Source organism: Mirounga angustirostris, unplaced genomic scaffold, assembly GCF_029215605.1.
Source record: "Mirounga angustirostris isolate CCGP_5_RB_7025 unplaced genomic scaffold, mMirAng1.0.hap1 SCAF_3, whole genome shotgun sequence".
NCBI lineage: Eukaryota > Metazoa > Chordata > Mammalia > Carnivora > Phocidae > Mirounga > Mirounga angustirostris.
The window spans coordinates 148017222-148038452 of NW_026991711.1; the positions used below are offsets into that span (position 1 = coordinate 148017222).

At 38.5% G+C, this 21231-nt stretch overlaps 1 protein-coding gene and 1 long non-coding RNA gene across 2 annotated transcripts in view; one reads left to right on the plus strand and one right to left on the minus strand.

Moving 5' to 3' along the window:
• The window catches only part of LOC129045622 (uncharacterized), a 72369-nt gene that overhangs the window by 43391 nt on the left and 7747 nt on the right, over positions 1-21231 (minus strand). The window contains exon 2 of the long non-coding RNA XR_008505595.2: positions 422-540. This is a non-coding gene — a long non-coding RNA (uncharacterized LOC129045622). The remainder of the gene's footprint in view (positions 1-421; positions 541-21231) is intronic.
• The window catches only part of FSIP2 (fibrous sheath interacting protein 2), a 106678-nt gene continuing 89360 nt past the window's right edge, over positions 3914-21231 (plus strand). Inside the window, exons 1-8 of the mRNA XM_064586796.1 lie at positions 3914-4012; positions 4362-4487; positions 8044-8205; positions 8910-8999; positions 10251-10390; positions 11500-11641; positions 12072-12182; positions 14878-14998. Coding sequence (XP_064442866.1) covers positions 3914-4012; positions 4362-4487; positions 8044-8205; positions 8910-8999; positions 10251-10390; positions 11500-11641; positions 12072-12182; positions 14878-14998 — 991 coding nt within the window. The remainder of the gene's footprint in view (positions 4013-4361; positions 4488-8043; positions 8206-8909; positions 9000-10250; positions 10391-11499; positions 11642-12071; positions 12183-14877; positions 14999-21231) is intronic.

Consider the following 21231-nt stretch of genomic DNA (forward strand, 5'->3'; position numbering starts at 1 on the left):
GACTTCCATGTAAAAAAGCATGATCTAATCACCTAGAATATGAAAAGAACATCTGTAGACAGTGTTCCAGCAATCCCAACCATTATAGCCATCCCAGCTGAGGCCCTGGACATGTGAGTGAAGCCACCCTAGATGATCCAGCTCCAGCTGAGCCAACTCAGACTGAAAGAAATGTCAGCCAACCCAAAAGCTGTGAGAAATAATAAATCATTGTTTAAAGCCATTAAATTTTGTGAATGGGTTGTTATGAAGGAAAGGGCAAGATAGTATCTGAAAAGGCCCCAAAGTTCATAGAATTTCAAACACATGTTCCTCTGTCATCTCCAAGAATACAACAAATACTTCTTTACATACAATTATCATAGACTTCCTGCTTCTCTAATCTCACTTTCCAACTGCTTTCCTTATAAAAATAACTTACCTGTTTGATGTGGTTTTCTTAGGGAATTCATTTACTTTTCTGGTTTTACTGTTCTCTCCAGAATTCAAGCTTGTCATCTACCCTTGTGAGCTTCACCACAGCAATCATTCCCTCCAACCCTGTTATTTTTAAAGTAGGTGAGATGGGGAAGAACCCAAAGTTATGACAATGTTGCTTCAAATGTCTCTCAAATCCATTCTCTCCCCTTCATTCCTATTGACTCATTATTTCAGGTCTTCATTGTTTCTTGCTTATGTAACTACATATCATAAAGTCTCCCAGGCCTTCAGTCTCCCCCCTAAAAATCCATCCCCTATCTTGTTGCCAGAATGATCTTCTAAAATAAAAATGTTCTTAAAACCCTTCGATGGGTTCTCATTACCTAGGTCAAGACAACCAAATATACTGGGGTTTCACTAAATGCTTGCTAGACCACTATGCTAAGTGTTGAGCATATAAAATTGAATAACCCAATAGCTGCTTTAAAGGAGTTTCCATTCCCTTAAAGGGAAAAAAAATTGGCAAAAGCTTAGAATGTCATAAAAACTTCCTAGAGATGGGGCGCCTGGGTGGCTCAGTTGGTTAAGCGACAGCCTTCGGCTCAGGTCATGATCCTGGAGTCCCGGGATCGAGTCCCACATCAGGCTCCCTGCTCAGCAGGGAGTCTGCTTCTCCCTCTGACCCTCCCTCCCTCTCATGCTCTCTGTCTCTCATTCTCTCTCTCGCAAATAAATAAAATCTTAACAAAAAAAAAAAAAAAACTTCCTAGAGATGATGATCCTTAAGCAATCTTAAAAGCTGACTGAAATTAGCCAAGCAATGAAGTGCAAAGGGCTATCAGGCAGGGGAACAGCACAGCAAAGACACAAAGTCTTGAATCAGTAGGCTCAGTGTTGGAAACTAACCTCAAACAGTTCTACATCATTTGAGGTTCAATTTTGAGAGGTGGTGTACAGAAGTTATGTCTTAAAAAGGGAGAAAAGAGCTGTACTAGGCAGTATGATACCCCTCAAAGGTGTCTACATTTTAATTTCCAAGACCTATGAATATATATGTTTCATGGCAATGGGGAATTAAGATTCCTAATGGAATTAAGGTTGCTAATCAGCTGACCTTAAAATAAAGAAATTATCAGGGTGCCTGGGTGGCTCAGTCGGTTTAGCACCGAACTCTTGATTTCAGCTCAGGTCATGATCCCAGGGTCATGAGATCAAGCCCACATCAGGCTCCATTCTCTCTCCCCCTCTTTCTCTGCCCCTCTCACCCCCATGCTCTCCCTTTCTCTAAAAAATAAAGTAAAGAAAATTATCATAGGTCATCTAGATGGACCCAACATAATCAACAGATTTTTAATTATAGAGAGGGAGGCAGAGGTCTGAGTCAGAGAGAGATCTGAAGACACTACATGCTGGATTTGAAGTGGGAGGATGGGGAAGCTTCTAGAAGCCATAGAGAGGAAGGACATCGATTGTGTCCGACAGCCTCCAGAAGAATGCAGCCATGCCAACACTTTGATTTCAGCAAGATGAGATTGATTTCAGACTGCTGGCCTCAATTATTGTAAGATAATACCTTTGTGTTGTTTTAAGCCACTAAGATTGTGGTAATTTGTTACAGCAGCAAGAGAAAACTAATACAGGGACCAAGTCACAGAGGCTGTTATATGCTTTGTGTTAAGTCTTATGGTAACTGGGGATTTACTAGAGGGGAGAGAGATGGCATCAAAGATTGATTTGATAAAAGATGGACTATTGGGTAAAAGGTGCAGACAGGTAAGGCTGTGGTGATCACACAGACAAAAAAATGATGAGTGGCTTAACTGAGGGAGTAGTGTACAGATGGGTAGGAGAAGACCAATTAATTTCAGTGATAAAATCAGTAGGACAAAGAGATCAACTGAATGTGCAGAATGAGGGGAAAGGAGTATCTAGTATTATATCTCAGTTTCCAGCTTGGGTAGATACTGCTATTGTCACTGAGATGGGAAATGCAAGAATAGGGCCTTAGGGGCGCCTGGGTGGCTCAGTTGGTTAAGCGACTGCCTTCGGCTCAGGTCATGATCCTGGAGTCCCGGGATCGAGTCCCGCATCCGGCTCCCTGCTCGGCGGGGAGCCTGCTTCTCCCTCTGACCCTCCCCCCTCTCATGTGCTCGCTCTCTCTCTCATTCTCTCTCTCAAATAAATAAATAAAATCTAAAAAAAAAAAAAAGAACAAGGCCTTAGTTTTGTACTGTTTTAGTGAAAGGGTAGGTTGAGATTTGAGTACACTGAATTTGAGATGACTGTGAGACCCCCATGTGGAGTGCTGGTAGTGGACTGTATCCCGAGATCAGATTTCAAATTTAGGAGTCCCATGCATATGAGTGGCATTAAAAGAAACAGAACAGACATAAAACTAGTATATTGACTAAGAAACTGTCTCTGGGGCCATGACTTAAAAGTAACTATCATTCCTCTTTAACCTTTGGAAAAAAGAGGTCATTATTGGCAAGGCTGTTATAAAGATTAAATGTGGTGAGTGTTTACCACAGTATCTGGAGTTACTAAATTCTCAATAAATAGTAGGTATTACTACTAAATGGGCGAGAAATAAGAAAGAACAAGGGTCTAAGTCCACATTCCTGACAAATCGGATACATTCTGTGCCCTCAAAGCACTCACAGTCTAGTTAGCTCCTTGAAAGAAGAGGCCAAATTTCACTCACCACCATATTCCCAGTACCCCTTCCAATGACCGGCCTCAAGGAGTCGTGCATTTTATAAATTCTGGCTGGATGCTGTCAGGAGAAGGAAAGAGGGATCTAGGAGAAAGCAGGGGAGGCAGAGAAGAGGGAGCAGGAGAAGGAGAAGAGAGCTAGAAAGGAAAGAGGAAGACTAGAGGAGGGAGGAGGACAGGAGAGAGGCAGAGCCCCAAAGGAAACCAAAGTACGGTAATGTGGCCCTGGAGTGGAAAGAGGTCGTGGGAGCCTGGGGATGGGGTGTGATCACAGTGTCTGTAAGGGGGCACATATAGAAAACCAGGCCTCTGTCCCTAGAATGGAGTTTTTTGTTGTTGTTTGTTTGTTTGTTTGTTTTGCTCACCCCCCACCGCCCCACCCGGGCCAAACCACAGCTCCTCGGAGGCCGGGAGAAATTAGCCAGCTACCCTCCCGCAACGCTTTCAGAGTTTGGAGTTGGGTTTGCTTTGACTGAGGGGTGCTGGCTTCTGGGAGAAACGATATTTCAGCTGCAGCCCTCACAGCCCAGGCCCCTAGAACTGATGTCCCCAAATGCCGGCGCTGCACGCCCAAGCGGCTGGGACCAGCCCTCGGGAAGGCGCCACCCGTCCGGGGCCCCCAAGTTCGGAGCCTGGAACGCCGCGAGGGTGAGGCCTCGCGGACGCGGGGTACTGGCCATTCCGGGTCCAGTCGCAACGGAGGGACGACGACGGGGAAAGGGGTGCGAGGGAAGGGGCCAGGGGAGGGCGGAGAGGGGCAGACGGGCCCGGGCCGGCGATGGAGCTGTACCTCAGCGCCTGCTCCAAGGCTGCCAACATCGCTGCCACCAAGACGGCCACCAGTAGCCTGGCCGTGGACAGCCAGGAATGCGGAGACGTGAGTGGCAGCCAGCCTGGCGTCGTGGTCCTCCGACGGGCTTCCGGCCCTCTGGGGCCCGGGCAGGGAGAGCCACGGACGCGCCGCGCGGTTTGTAACCGCCCGCTTCTGGCGCCCTCGTGCGGGCGGCGGGTGGAAGTGCTCTCGGGCTGCTGGGGCCGCAACTGGCTGTGGCGCAGCGGCGAAGCGGGTGGCCCGGGAAGCGGGAGGCGGGAGGAGGTCTTCGGGGCTGTGTGGTAGGGCGGGACCCTTCGACCCTGACTGTCTGACTCTTGATTGGAGTAGGAGTAGATTGGCCTAATATCTAATACTGAAAGGAAAGGCCAAAGTCTCCAATTGCATCTGACAGGGCGTGCACAAAACCCACTTACCAGGGGTCGGAGCGGGTCAACTACTGGATCTGCCTCTTGGGGTCAAGCTGCCTATGATCCCAGGAAGCAAAACTTTATACTATACTACGAAGTTAAGTGAAAAGGTAAAGTAATTTTTAATGGTCTTACGTTGGTTTTCTTTGCTCTTTTCTATTTGCTGTTAGACGCAGGCACTACATCATACAAAGTTCATTAGGGGAATTTGCACTACCATACACAGGAAAAAAATAACCAACCCCACATCTAACCTAAGATATTGTTTAGGATGCATACCAAGCAACTTCATCTAGTATAGTCTCAGAATCTTGGGCTAGAAAGTTTAGATTCTTAGTTCTGCCTTAATTTATAATTTATAGAACCATATTAACTTTTCTTTATAATAACTTTATACCTATTTAGTGAGATTTTGTTAGAAAAATATTTGGTTGAAAGGTGGAAGATTATTGGTGCTAGCTGGCCATTTAATTGTGTTATAACTTTAACCAATAATAACTTGGACAAAACTCTCATTACAGAACACTGTTCTATGATTTTTGTTTGTGCTGCATTCTATTTCACACACTGAGAAAACAGTGAAGATGAAATAAGTTAACATGTTTAGTATTTAACTAATGACTCCATGATTTGCCCAACCTCCTCATCCAGTCTTTTCTCTAATCGAGAGCCTCAGCTCCTTCCACCTGGGGTATTTTATTCCTTACTCACACATACCATGTTAAAATTTCTGTGCCTTTGTTCACCTTGCTTCCCAAACCTGACATATTCTTTCCTCTTCTGCCCAATCTGTGAATTTGAACCATCTTTCAAGATTCTTTCTGAACTATTACAGCCCCCAATTAGCTTATATTTCCTTAAAATTTGCATTGCCCTTGGTTTGTGTAATTTTACTCAATGCTATAATTTTATAATTATAATTTTATAATGTAAATCATACTGGGGTAGAGTGTGCTTCCCTCAAACTCTTTCATATTCTTAGTCCTTAGCGCTACCTCTACCCTCAAACCTCCCCAGCCTTTGACCCAGTGACTAATGCTGAAGGAGGTTCAGTACATTTCTTTTTTTGAGTGGTTGCTTTGATCAATAGTGCAAAAAATTTTACAGGAAAGAATTCCGAGTGACCCTTGTGCCCTCCTTCTATCTATGATGTCATCAGAAATTAGTGGGGCCTCTTGGTATTTGATACTTGCCTAATAAACATGATCACTTAAAGTTTTGTTTCTGGGAAATACATAATTTCCCTTTGTTCCAGTAGAGTAGAGCAAGCTAACAAAAAATAAGCCACCTCACACTGTTTGGCTGAGTCACATCCAAACAAACTAGCTTTCCTAAACCATGCTTGAAAACTCTTCAGGGTATAAACTTAGCCCTGTCTTTCAACTGTTTAGTCAAATATACTGTTTGCTGAATTACCATTTCTATCAAACATTAATTCACTTGCCAACTACTTTTTTAAAAGATGTTCTCTCTATTCCTTATTAGATTCATTCCCCCCAAACTATCTTCATTTAATCATAATCAAGCACCAGACTATTTCCCTGAAGACTGACTTTGTGAGATCCTTCTTTTTCTTTCAGTACTATCTCCTCAATAAAGTGATTTTTTTACGTTTACACTTTTAGGGGTTTTTTTTATTAAAGAAAAACCAATCACTTTAATTGACAACAGAATGCATACCCTGGCTCTAATGAATGGATATATCTAAAAGGTGTTCCTTATTTACAGGTAATTAGCCCAAGTTTGGTCTTGAGAAACATACTACCATCACAGCTGAAGTTCAACAGCTAAGAGATGTTGACAGCTAAATGTCAACATCTTTAAAAAAAAAAAAAAAATCAATCCATTCTTGAGTCATGATTGTTGATTGTTTCCCTTACAGGAAAGGTATGGGCTTTATACCTGGTCTCACTGAATTCAAGACACACTCCTAAGAGATTCTTTTCTTTGCCTTCTCAGGGAAACATTAGTAATTAGGGAATTTTGCTTTATGATGTATGCCCTTGGAAGAGATTGAAGCCTTGTGTTAAGCAAGAAGTCAGAAACTTATCAAGGAAGCTTTTAAATGGAAAATGAAAGCTAGCATCCTATCATATTCCTCCAATCTGCCCCTTTGCCCATATATGAAACAGCCTCCCACCTATAGCTTGAGGGAGTTCTTTATAGAGTGCCACCCAGCCAGGCTCCTTAGTGTTCAGAATCTGACTGAGGTGGCTACTGCCAGGCTGAACACAGAGGTCACGAACTAGTACCTGCAGCGAGATCTAGATTGGTGCACAATGCATGGGGGCTTATCAATGGAATTGAATGCCTGCAAACAGGTCAGGTGCTCTCAGGTTTGCCACATCTTCCACACATTCCAGTTGCCTTTCACTTGAGCCAAGTACTGCTTTGACTGTACTTTAGACTAAAACTTCCATTTTTCTCACCACAAAAAATTAAAGGAAAGCAAAAAGAAAGAATGCAAAGGCAATATTAGGACAACTTCCACACCTACTTACATCTTCTACTTTTTCCCTTTCAGAGGTTCCCCAAAACCCATTTTCACCATCCTGCCATTGAAAAATGGACTCGGAACTCACACACACACACACACACACACACACACACACACACACCTCACTTTGGTAATGTTTTAATTTACAAACGAGATGAGATAATTCAGCTGTTTCCTCTAATGTAAGAGAAACAGGACTATTAGCTGATATTTTCCTTTTATATGCTAATGACTACTGTATAAGGTTGTATTTGGTCTTTACACATATGAAGAAACCTCAATCCTTATTAATATCTTTTATAATTGGTTCTTCAATATGTTGAACTTTATAATACAGACCTTGATTTTTTTCCTAACTGTAGTGCTCTCAGAGACTACTGGGTTTCTTGCCTTAAATAAGACCCTACCTAACACAATAACTTTTATTCATTATCTTTTTTTTTTAAAGATTTTGTTTATTTATTTGACAGAGAGAGACACAGCGAGAGAGAGAACACAAGCAAGGGGAGTGGGAGAGGGAGAAGCAGGCTTCCTGCAGAGCAGGGAGCCCGATGTGGGACTCGATCCCAGGGTCCTGGGATCATGACCTGAGCCGAAGGCAGACGCTTAACGACTGAGCCACCCAGGCGCCACCTATTCATTATCTTTAACATCTGAGTTTTACTTCTACTTTTTTGGTTTAAGTTTCCATGAATCTTGGTGAAAGACTTTCTATTTTCTTCATTTTCAGATTATTGAGATAATCATAATTAATATTATCCCTTTATCCTTTTAAACGTAGTGAGTACTTTGACTTGGAAGTGGGAAAGGGAAAAGGAAGAATCATAGCTTTCACTTTCTTTATACATTAAAACAAATTTTATCCTAGTTCCTTTCTTTTCTTTTCCTTTCTTCTTTGACTCAGGGCCAGGGACTGATAGTGATCAGGGGAGGAATTAATTGAGTGAGGGAAGGTTTTTAGAATAAGTCAGGTCAGTGGGGAAAAAGAAGTCAGGATAATAAATTTATGTTGCCTAATCCAAATCTTTCTGTTGCCAGTTCTTCCCCACTTCAAATTCTTCTCGCCTGCTTTATTTTCAGTGAACAGTCTAGTCATTTCAATAGATTGACATTTAAAGGTGAAATTCATTAGCTTTACCCTTATAATATTTTAAAATCTGTGTTTGCAGCTTTTTCAACCTTCTTACGGTTTTAACCTGACTGATCCTTATTGTCGGCTTTTGGAAACCCAATATAAAAGTCTTCATGATCCACATTTAAGAGCATACTATAAGCGCAAAGATATCCTGAGAAGATTAAAGAAAGGAGGCTATATCACCAGCAATAATAAAGTGGGTTGAAGATTAATTCTTTTTAATCATTGCAAACCTCCAAGACTTGATAAAGCTTGCTTCTGTACCTCACTGGGGGGTCTGTATCACCTTTAACTTGGTCATGAGAAATAATGGGAAATTTCATAAATTACTCAGTATTTGGGTCAAGCGAAACCAGACAATGGTTTTTTCTAAATGAAACTACTTCTTCCCTCACCTTTTTTCTTTATGATATCAAAAGATGATTACCAAATAATTTCAGGATGTAAAGGTAATTTTCCCAAATGTATCATAGTCCTCTTTCTCTGTCTCTAATGTCACTGTATGCTTGTCAAGGATTATATCCCATAAGCTTTTTAAAAACTTGAGACAAAATAGGAACCTAGTAAAATCAGCCTCATGGAATCTTGATGGACTATATACTTATTGGGGTCAAACATGATTATTACATTAGGTATTTTCTTTTAATAACTCCAGTTGTATGTACTAAATCCCCTATCATGATGCATATTAATAAAGTAATGTTATCTGGGTAGAAATTTCCTGTTGATTAAAAGTTGTAGAGAGTTACTGCTTACAAAATCGTTAGCAATTTATTACTCTTAATACCAAAATATTATCAAATGGTATGGTATTACTATTTTTCCTAGGAAAGTAATTGCTATGATTTTTAAATATTTGTATTTATATATTTTTGTCATTACTGTTGTTTTGTTTTTTAGATTGTATGTACCTTGAGGGACTTGAATAAGTACAGACAATATCTTACCAGTTTAAAGTTAGACTTTGAAAGAAACTATATAAGAGATCAAGTAAGTTAAATACTTAAATTTGGTTTCTTTTCATAGGGTTTGGAAGAAAGCTTTATTTGCATGCAAAATATTTTCATATATTTTTACCTTTAATTCTGACAAACTACTTTTTCCAAATTAAAATTTAGAAGAGGAATAAATAATATTTTGAGGTTGCTATATTAAGCCAAGAAAAGAAAAGGGACCCAGTTATCTCTTAATATGCCAATAGTAGCTTGCATAATTTAGCAATTAAATTGCTCCTCAGATATGTCACTTCTACCTGAGCTAAGAGCAATAGGAAGAGTCTATTGTGGCAGCAAGATTCTTCAGCTGGAGCCCCCAAAACAGCTTGCGTAACAGGAGAGGAGGAGCATGAATAATTACCATGTCCTATAGGTGACTGGAAGAACATGTACACTGTGTATGTGTACCCACACACATGCAGCTGTGTTCATTCAATAAAAAATGTTGTTCTTAAAAATGAAGTGGAATGATTTGGTGTAGAGTGGGTATAGATAGTGACTTCCTTTCAATTTTTGACTCAAAAAGTTTGTGTGAGTGTGTACACACATGCACATGTGCATGAGTGAATTCAGGTTTTAGGGTCAAGAGAGTTGGATAAAAACGAGAAATGTTGTGTGTATGTGTACGTTTACAAATTTATGTTCAAAGGTTGTGTAGAGGGGTGCCTGGGTGGCTCAGTGGGTTGAGCATCTGACTCTTGGTTTTGGCTCAGATTATGATCTCATGAGTGGTGGGATTGAGCCCCATGTTGGGCTCCGCATTCAGTGCAGAGTCTGATTGAGGATTCTCTCCCTCTTTCCCTCCCCCTACTTGTGCACTCACGCTCTCTCTCTAAAATAAATAAATAAATCTTAAAAAAGAGAGAGTTGTAGAGAAATGATAATGACTTCCCTATACTATTAAATGTTCTGTATTTTACCCAATTTCCCCCATCTGCCTAGAGCTTCTCCTCCCTTCCTTCCTTATTATCATTTATTTTTTTCAGAATGGATAGAAAAATAAGGTGAAGTATTTATCATTCATTTTCAGAGAAAGACATCTTTATTTTGGGTTGGTTGTCCTTGTCTACAATAGGTTTAAATGCAGTTAAGCAGAATTAGCTATTCACGAAGTACAGGAATTTTACTAAGCATATGATAGGACAGTTTTATTTCTGAGAATGTAAAAAGAAGATTTTACATATACATAGTCAAATTTACATACATTTATGTATATGTGTATATTATAACACACTTTTCTTAATAGGAAATGCTTGCAAAGCAAGTAAATAGACTACAGGAAAACAGTCAAATACCTAGACGTTCTGATGTTGCACGGTTCCAAAATTGGTTGTTACAGGAAGGCACCCAATCTATTAAGGACCAGGAACGATTAATAAGGCACAGGTAAGATTGAAGTTAATGCATATTTCATTTATATATTGTGGACCCAAATATGTAGGAAGGTACTAGAAAGAATTGAAGGTAGGATTTTTAGAGAACTAGACACTATTGAACTCCACAATTGTTCCCACTATGGAGAGGAAGAGAGACCAAGAGGTATGGGAATTGGGAAATTATGGTAGCAAGGCGATAAAGAGAAATTTCTACCAGAGAAGGCAGGGTTGTTGTGAGTCCAAAAGATAATCTAAGCTGATAACTGGAAGAACAAAATCAGATCCAAAGTCCTTCCAATTGTAGTAGATGGAGAGAAAGTATCTTTAGCACACGCTTCTACAGTAGCTTCTTATGATCATCTTTAAGGACTGATAGCATTAAGTTTGAGAAAGTTAGTGAAAAGTCAAAAAAGGAAACTTTATCTAATGCCAATATAAATATGCATCGTCTCTAAACTGTCGTTCTCTAAACTAAGATATTACCTACTAACGTTCAATCGTTACCATTCCATGACCAAGACCACTTCTTAGGAAGTGAAGGGATATTATTGGTCTTTTTCCTCCTCCTTCATTAAAGTGAGAGAGGCTGCAGTGCCTGACTTTTTATATTCCATAGTTCAATTTCATGGTAGGCCCATAAAACAGATTGACATCCCAGAGACCCAGACTACAGATGGAAGATTTGTTCAAGGTCTTGTAAATTACAATGGACCCAGTATACATCTTTTTATTAGGAAACTCAGATCTGTTTTTTTTTTTTCCCAGATTTGAAGTCGGTGTTTCAGTTACTTTAGCCTTCTTTGCAAACCCATATTCCCAAATGTACAAAGTTATGAATACTTTCTGTGTAAAATGTTTTTAATCAATTTGCTCCACATTTTACCATTGGCTGTGCCATAACAGATACTTATATAATAGGGAGATTTGTATAAGGAGTAAAGTGAGTTGGTGGGTCAGGCTGGCTTAAAGGTCCATGAGCAGAGCTGATAGAAAAACTGTAAAATTCCTGTAGCTTAAGAAATAAAAAGCAAGCAAGAACTTGGTTTGAGAATATCAAAGCAGAGATGATGGAAGGGAAATAGCCAATTCACCTTTACTTGTATTTGCACTTTTACTTAGATATTTGGATATGATAAATAGGGAATTAGAACAACTTGAGCACACAGCAGAAGAGCAACGCCTACTTCGGATGGATAGAGAAGAAAGACGACAGCGAGAATACACAAGGAGAAAACTTAGTCTTCGTAGAAAAATTGAAGAGGTGAGATAACAAATTCAAAATATTTAGAGAAAAATTGTATACAGTTGTTTCATTTGTAAGTAATTTACCTCTCCATCATACTTCTTGAAGTCATTTCAGGTCTGAATCATTTATCCACATTAATCTTTTTTCCAAGTTGTTACATAAAATAATGAGGCTGACCACAAACTCACTATTTAACTCCCCAAAAGTCCTCATTATAGGGTGGAAAAATTTTTAAATTTAGCTTTAGTAAAAAAATAACCATACCTGCATTCCTAATAGGAGTGCGTAAGAAAAGGCCATCCTAAACCCAGTGTATGACTTTAATTATGCTTGACCTGATTTCTGTTAGGCCCCTTACTTATTCTAATTTGCTTGTTGGTGGTGGAAAGAATACAAAGGTTTACTGTGAACACATACTGAGTATAGTAACATTCATACTCTCTAGGAATGGAAGACAAAAGAGATGTTACTTCTGACAAGGATTGGAGAAGATGTTAAAAGAGAAGCTAGGATAGAGGAACAACGGCGTAGAAGCAGAGAGGAGAGTGACAGGAAGGTAGGGTGAGCTTTAACCCCTAACTGGGGCTGTTTGAAGAGAAGCTTTTGCCAGTTTTGATATTTGGGAGTACACTCTGTGAGATAACAATGGACCAGTTACTCCAAATGATATGCAACTAGTGCAATGGAACAAGTGCTGGCACTGGGAGTGCCCATTAGACATGACCACTGATGGTAGGCATGGTCATGCCACAGGCTACTTGAGCCAGGTTATTGGCAGAGCTATTTGAATTCCAGATATTTCCAATGGAGTTATTCTAAATTGTTTCTTTTGAATTGTGTTTTAATACAGAGGTTTTCAATTCATTGCTGTATACTTCTTAGTATTGTAATCTTTTGGAGATTGACATTTTATATATATATATATATAATGTCTCTCTCTCTATATATAATGTCAATTATATATATATATATATATATACATATATATATATATATATTTTTACTCCAAAGTATGTGCTTAAATTACAGTTATCGAAATCTTTAAAAGATTTTTTGTCTTTGCATCTTTATCAAAAATCAGTCGTATAGACTGATTTTTGGACTCTTTTCTGCTCTTTGACCTATTTGTCTATTATACTGTCTTGATTATTATACCTTTAATCATTCTTTAAATCAGTAGTGCTAACCTTCTAAGTCTGTTTTTCTATTTTAAAGTTGTGTTGGCTAATCTAAGCCCTTTACATTTCAATATAAATTTTAGAATCAGGGGCGCCTGGGTGGCTCAGTTGATTAAGCGACTGCCTTCGGCTCAGGTCGTGATCCTGGAGTCCCTGGATCGAGTCCCGCATCGGGCTCCCTGCTCGGCAGGGAGTCTGCTTCGTCCTCTGACCCTCCCCACTCTCATGTGTGTTCTCTCTCCCTCAAATAAATAAATAAAATCTTAAAAAAAAAAAAATTTAGAATCAGCATTTCAATTTCTACAAAGAAATCTTACCAAGATTTTGATTAGAATTATGTTGATTCTATAGGTCAGTTTGGGCACAATTGATGTCTTGATAATATTGAGTCTTCCAACTCATGAACCAAATATCTCTCTCCATTTATTTAGGTTTCCTTAATTTTTGCAATTTACAGTTCGTACTTCTTTTGATAGATTTGATAGATTCATCCTTAGGTATTTCATAATTTTTATGCTATTATAATTGGTATTTTTAATTTCAAATTCTGATTATTTGATGTTAGTATATAGAAAAGCAATTTTTTATATTCATCTTGTATCTTGCATTGACAAAATCACTTATTCTAGTAATTTATTTCTAGATGCCAATTGATATTCTACATAAATGATTATGTTGTCTACAAATAAAGGTGGTTTTATTTCTTCTCTTTGGATATGAATGCATTTTTCTTTTTTTTTGCCTGATTGCACTGACTATAACCTCTGTTATAACATAGAATAGAGAAAATGATAATGGACATTATTATCAAATATTTATTTTGCCCTTTCTCTCTTCTCTACAGGCATATTAGGCTGCTTGATATTGTTCCACATCTCGCTGATACTCTTTTCATTTTGTAACTTTTTTTTCCTCATTGTTTCCTTTTGAATGGCTTCTTTTCCTAAATTTGCATTAATTAATCTCTTCTTCTGCAATGTCTATTTTACTATTAATGCATATCTCATATTACTCATCTCATACATTTAAAAAATTGATTCTCTTCCCTTTTATATGTTATATGTCTTTTCTTTACCTTGTAAATATATGGAATACAATTGTGTTTTAATATTCTTATCTTTAATTCTAACATTCGTGTCATTATGGGTCAATTTTGATTGATTGATTGATTGATCACTCATTTTATGGGTTATATTTCCCTGCTTTTTATGCTTGGTACTCTTTGATTGGATGCCAGATATGGTGAATTTTACTTTTTGGGTGCTGAATATTTTCATATTCTTTTAAATACCCTTTAGCTTTTTTCTTGAATGTAGATAATTTCTTTGGAAAGAGTTTGATTGTTATAGGTCATGCTTTTTAAGATTTGTTAGAGGGGCCAGAGCCATGTTTAATCTGAGACTAGTTATTCCCTAGTCCTAGAAGCAAGACCCATTTTAGAACTCTACACAACACCCTATGACTTACGAAGTTCTTCCAGAGTGGCTGGTGAAAATAGGCGTGATAGACAGGTGCCAAGCACTGTTCTCTCTAATCCTCTAGTACTGTCCTTTGTGTGGCTTTGCTTAGTTTCCTCACACACTGGTACTGATGCATCTGTTGCCGAATACTCAAGGGAACCCTTTGAGGATCTCTAGGGTTCTTTCTCTGTGCAGTTACTTCCTTTCTGAGACATCCAGGGTCAATATTAGCCCAGAGGTTCACAAAAGGAAGTCACATTTTATATATTATGTGTATCTCTGGTAGGCCTGGGTGTTTTTGGTTAAGTTACTCAGGAATCCCTCCCATTAAAGATGATTTAGAAATTGCCTAAGCTCTGCAGGATAGCTATGATTAAGAAACCCTACCTCATCTGTGACTGGACCAGTTTCCTGAAGGTATACAGTGAGGTAACTGTATCTAAATTTTCATGTTTTATCACAGATGGAAATTTGTACCATGTAACTTTACAAGTCACAAGACAGGAGTGACTGTTGATTTCCAATATACACTCTCACATTTTAAAGATTTGTCTTGCATTTTTAAACAGGAAGCTGATGTTAACTTATATATATATATATATTAATATTTTAGAAACAAGCCCTTCTAGAGAAAAAAATGGCTTATCATTTACAAAAAAGGCAAGAAGACAGCTTTAAAGGAGAAGAGATGAGAAATGACACATTTCATTACAGAGGACAAGATGGAACATACTGTGAACGTGAGAATATTAAAAGCTGAAAGAGCTATGTAGAAAATGCTTATTTATATATTTACTTAAAAATCCTTTTGTAAAATTCTGTTTGCTTACAATTGCTATTTGCTTTGTGCTAGGCACAGTTCTAGGCATTTCTCTATGACAGTTCAACTTGAAAAGCAGACATATGCAAAAATTAAAACAAAGTAAAATAATCTTATCAAGTGGTTCAGTAGACAAGCTTGCCTATACTGTAGTTCTAACCAACTTACATATAATAAAAATAATGTATTTTTTTGCTACTGAAACTTTAAAAACTCGTGTATAAGATAATTGCTATTGTATACCAACATGGTGATCTACTATGTTGCCAGCCAGAAAGGACAATATCAGACGAAAACGGAGGGGGGGGCGGGCAGGAGGTTGGGGAATAAGGAAGGGAGGAGGTAGAGAAGAAGGGAAAGTAAGGAAGGAAAGAAAAAAGAAGGAAATGAAGAGTTTAAAGGAGGGGCATCCTATCATGACTTTTCTATGCCCAATCTCTACCAGCTTTTTTTAATTTATAACATTATAAAATATAGTGAATTTATTAAATTAAATTAATTAATGATAGTAATTACAATTTCATGGCCAGAATGCAAAAATGTAAACTTGCTTTAATTATCATGACTATGTAGTTTTAGGAAAGAGTAAGATCATCTTCCATCCCATCAATCCTATCTCTATCCCATCAATCCTGTTTTTAGGTGAGAGCCTCCTTGCATCTCTCCAGTAGATTACTAACTAGTCTCCATTGGCTCTTTTTTCTACCTACTTCAAATCCATTTTTCATGCTGCTACTAATTAGACTTTAAATCTGTTCTGAGGCTTTCTTCCAGCCCCAAAATGTAAAGATTCCCATTACCTCTTAAATGAAGCTCAGACTTTTGAGGCAACCATTCAACACCATCTAGAGCCCAACCCAAACCTAACTTTTCAGCTTTATTTCACACTACCTGCTGGAAGAAGGAAGCTATGATCTAAGGGTGATGTGCATAGGCTCTGGAGCCAAACTGCTGAAGTCCAAACCCTGCTTTCCCATTATCTAGCCATATAAATAGCTTGGACAAATTACTTAACCTCTTTGAGCTAAGTTTCATCATCTGAAAACAAAAATACTATTCCTAAATTCTCATAAAATCTCAAAAGCTCTAGCCCATAGTAAGCTCTCAATTTATTTCATTGTCCAATCAAACGAGACCACTGACCATTCCTAAAACACAAGTAAATTTTCTTCTGTGCCAGTCTTTGTCCAATTTTCTTAGCCTGGAGTGATGTGCTCACTGTCCATCTATCCCTATCCCACAATTCTTTTAGCTCCACTATAAATGACACTCCACAAAGTCTTTCTTAATAACCCTAATTGGAAGATCCTTCTCTGGGGCACCTGGGTGGCTCAGTTGGTTAAGAATCTGATTTCGACTCGGGTCATGATCCCAGGGTTCTGGGATCGAGCCCCATATCGGGTTCTCTGCTCAGCAGGAAGCCTGCTTCTCCCTCTCCCTCTGCCTGCAGCTCCCCCTGCTTGTGCTCTCTCTCTGTCAAATAAATAAATAAAATCTTTAAAAAAAAAAAAAAAGATCCTTCTCCTTTGAATCCTTTATAGTTCTTTGTATCATTCTCCATACACTTATTACATATTTCCCACTGTCTTAATCACCCATAATATTCTAACTCCCACTTTTGTATTCACAGAACAAATAGCCCTATATGTATGTATGTGTGTGTATATAAAATATATATTTGCTAAATGGACTAATTCAATCTATTCAGCTCATTGAAATAATGACAACAATCTCATGCTTCAGAAAAGAAACCACTTTAGGGGCGCCTGGGTGGCTCAGTCAGTTAAGCATCTGACTCTTGGTTTCAGGTCAGGTCATGATCTCCTGGTTGTGGGATCAAGCCCTACATCAGGCTCTGTGCTCAGTGCAGAGTCTGCTTCAGATTCTCTCTCCTTCTCCTTCTCCCTCTCACTCTCTCTCTCTCTTTCAAATAAAAAAATAAAACCTTTAAAAAAAAGAAACCACTTTAGTAACAATATACATCCCTACATCTTCAACTGATAACTGTCTCATTTAATAGGAAAAGAGTTTAAAGTAGACATTTTAGACCTTTGTTACCTCAGAACCCCTCTTTTGTTTTTAATTTTTATTTTTTTATTATGTTATGTTAGTCACCATAGAGTACATCATTAGTTTTTGATGTAATGTTCCATGATTCATTGTTTGCATATATAACACCCAGTGCTCCATGCAATATGTGCCCTACTTAATACCCATCACCAGGCTAATCCATCCACCCCTTCTAAAACCCTCAGTTTATTTCTCGGCATCTGTAGTCTCTCATGGTTCATCTCCCCCTCTGATTTCCCCCCTTTATTTTTCCCTTCCTTCTCCTAATATCCTCCATGCTATTCCTTATGTTCCACAAATAAGTGAAACCATATGATAACTGACTTTCTCTGATATTATCACACAGTATAATCTCCTTCCAGTCCCATCCATGTTGATGTAAAAGTTGGGTATTCATCCTTTCTGATGTCTGAGTAATGTTCCATTGAATATATGGACCACATCTTCCTTATCCATTCATCTGTTGAAGGGCCTCTCGGCTCTTTCCACAGTTTGGCTATTGTGGATATTGCTGCTATGAACATTGGAGTGCATATGACCCTTCTTTTCACTACATCTGTATATTTGGGGTAAATACCCAGGAATGCAATTTCTGGGCCATAGGGTAGCTCTATTTTAATTTTTTGAGGAACCTCCACACTGTTTTCCAAAGTGGCTGTACCAACTTACATTCCCATCAACAGTGTAAGAGGGTCCCCCCTCTCCACAACCTCTCCAACATTTGTTGTTTTTTTCCTTGTCAATTTTTCCCATTCTAACTGAAGTAAGGTGGTATCTCAGTGTGGTTTGGATTTGAATTTCCCTGATGGCTAATGATGATGAACATTTTTTCATGTGTCCATTAGCCATTTGTATGTCTTCTTTTGAAAAGTGTCTGTTCATATCTTCTGCCCATTTTTTGACTTGATTATTCATTTTTTAGGGGCTGAGTTTGAGAAGTTCTTTATAGATATTGGACATCAGCCCTTTGACTGTAGTGTCATTGGCAAATATCTTCTCTCATTCCATGGGTAGCCTCTTAGTTTTGTTGACTGTTTCTTTTGCTGTGCAGAAGCTTTTTATCTTGATGAAGTCCCAAAAGTTCATTTTCGCTTTTGTTTCCCTTGCCTTTGGAGACGTGTCTTGAAAGAAGTTGCTGTGGCTGATGTTGAAGAGGTTACTGCCTACGTTCTCCTCTGGATTTTTGATGGATTCCTGTCTCACATTGAGGTCTTTCATCCATTTTGAGTTTATCTTTGTGTATGGTGTAAGAGAATGGTTGAATTTCATTCTTCTGTATATAGCTGTCCAATTTTTCCAGCACCATTTATTGAAGAGACTGTCTTTCTCCATTCGATATTTTTTCCTGCTTTGTTAAAGATTAGTTGACCATAGAGTTGAGGGTCCATATCTGGGCTCTCTATTTTGTTCCATTGGTCTATGTGTCTGTTTTTGTGCCAGTACCATGCTGTCTTAGTGATCACGGCTTTGTAATATAGCTTGAAATCAGGCAATGTGATGCCCCCAGCTTTGTTTTTCTTTTTCAACATTTCCTTGGCCATTTGGGGTCTTTTCTGGTTCCATACAAATTTTAGGATTGTTTGTTCCAGGAATGGCATTGAAGGTATAGATTGCTCTGGGCAGCATAGACATTTTAACGTTTATTCTTCTGATCCATGAGCATGGGATGTTTTTCCATCTTTCCGTGTCTTCTTCAATTTCTTTCATGAGTGTTCTGTAGTTCCTGGAGTATTGATCCTAACCTCTTGGTTAGGTTTATTCCCAGGTATCTTATGGTTTTTGGTGCTATTGTAAATGGAATAGATTCTCTAATTTCTCTTTCTACAGTTACATTATTAGTGTATAAGAAAGCAACTGATATCTGTGCATTGATTTTCTATCCCGCCACATTACTGCATTGCTGTATGAGTTCTAGTAATTTGGGGGTGGAGTCTTTTGGGTTTTCCACATAAAGTATCATCTCATCTGCGAAGAGAGAGAGTTTGACTTCTTTGCCAATTTGAATACCTTTTATTTCTTTTTGTTGTCTGATTGCTGTTGCTAGGACTTCTAGTACTATGATGAACAATAGTGGTGAGAGTGGGCATCCCTGTCGTATTCCCAATCTTAAGGGAATTGAGAATGATATTCACTGTGGGTTTTTCATAGATGGTTTTTATGAAATTGAGGAATGTTCTCTCTATCCTATACTCTGGAGAGTTTTAATCAGGAAAGGATACTGTATTTTCTCAAATGCTTTTTCTGCATCAATTGAGAGGACCATATGCTTCATCTGTCTCCTCTTATTAATGTGTTCTATCACATTGATTGATTTGCGAATGTTGAACCACCCTTGCATCCCAAGAATAAATCCCACTTGGTCGTGGTGGATGATCCTTTTAATGTACTGTTGGATCCCATTAGCTAGGATTTTGTTGAAAATTTTGGCATCCATCTTCATCAGGGATATCGGTCTGTAATTCTCCTTTTTGATGGGGTCTTGCCTGGTTTGGGAATCAAGGTAATGCTGGCATCATAGAATGAGTGTGGAAACTTCCCTTCTATTTCTATTTTTTGAAACAGCTTCAGGAGAATAGGTTTCTTTCTTCTTTGAATGTTTGGTAGGATTCCCCAGGGAATCCATCAGGTCCTGGACTCCTGTTTTGGGGGAAGTTTTTGATCAGTGCTTCAATCTCATTACTGGTTATTGGTCTATTCAGGTTGTCAATTTCTTCCTGTTTCAGTCTTGGTAGTTTATAGGTTTCCAGGAAGGCATCCATTTCTTCAAGGTTGCTTAATTTATTGGCATATAGTTGCTAATAATAATTTCTAATAATTGTTTCTGTTTCCTTGGTGTTAGTTGTGATCTCTACCCTTTCATTCATAATTTTATTAATTTGGGTCCTTTCTCTTTTCTTTTGGGTAGGTCTGGCCAGAGGTTTATCGATCTTACTAATTCTTTCAAAGAACCAGCTTCTAGTTTCGTTGATCTGCTCTACTGTATTTCTGGTTTCTATTTCATTGATCTCTGTTCTAATCCTAATTATTTCTCTTCTAATGTGTGGCTTAGGCATCATTTGTTGTTTTTTCTTTTTTTATTAAGATTTTTTTTATTTTTTTATTTGACAGAGAGAGAGTACAAGCAGGGGGAGTGGCAGGCAGAGGGAGAGGGAGAAGCAGGCTCCCCGCTCAGCAGGGAGCCTGATGTGGGGCTCAATCCCAGGACCCTGGGATCATGACCTGAGCCGAAGGCAGACAGTTAACCATCTGAGCCACCCAGGTGCCCCTGTTGTTTTTTCTTTAGTTCTTTAAGGTGTAAAGTTAGTTGGTGAATTCGGAATTTTTCTCTTTTTTTGAGTGAGGCTTGGATGGCTATGTATTTCCCCCCTGAGGACGGCCTTTGCAGTATCCCATAGGGTTTGGACCAATGTGTTTTCATTCTCATTAATTTCCATGAGTTGTTTAAGTTCTTTGCTTTCCTGGTTGACTCAAACATTCTTAAGCAGAGTGGTCTTTAACTTCCAAGTGTTTGAATTTCTGCCAAATTTTTTCTTGTGGTTGAGTTCCAGTTTCAAAGCATTATGGTCTGAGAATATGAAGGGAATAATCTCAATCCTTTGGTATCATTTGAGACCTGATTTATGACCCAGTATGTGGTCTATTCTGGAGAAAGTTACATGTGCACTCGAGAAGAATGAGTATTCTCTTGTTTTAGGGTGGAATGTTCTGTATATATCTATGTGGTCCATCTGTCCAGTGTGTCATTCAAAGCTCTTGTTTCCTTGTTGATTTTTGGCTTAGATGATCTGTCTATTGCTGAGAGTGGAGTATTGCGGTCTCCTACAATTAATATATTATTATCAATATGTCTCTTTATTTTGGTTAATAGTTGGCTTATGTAGTTGGCTCCTCCCATGTTGGGGGCTTAAATATTTACAATTGTTAGATCTTCTGGTTGGATAGATCCTTTAAGAATGATATAATGTCCCTCTGTATCTCTTAATTCAGTCTTTAGCTTAAAATCTAATTTGTCTGATATAAGAATTGCTACCCCAGCTTTCTTTTGAGGTCCGTTGACATGGAAGATGGATTTCCATC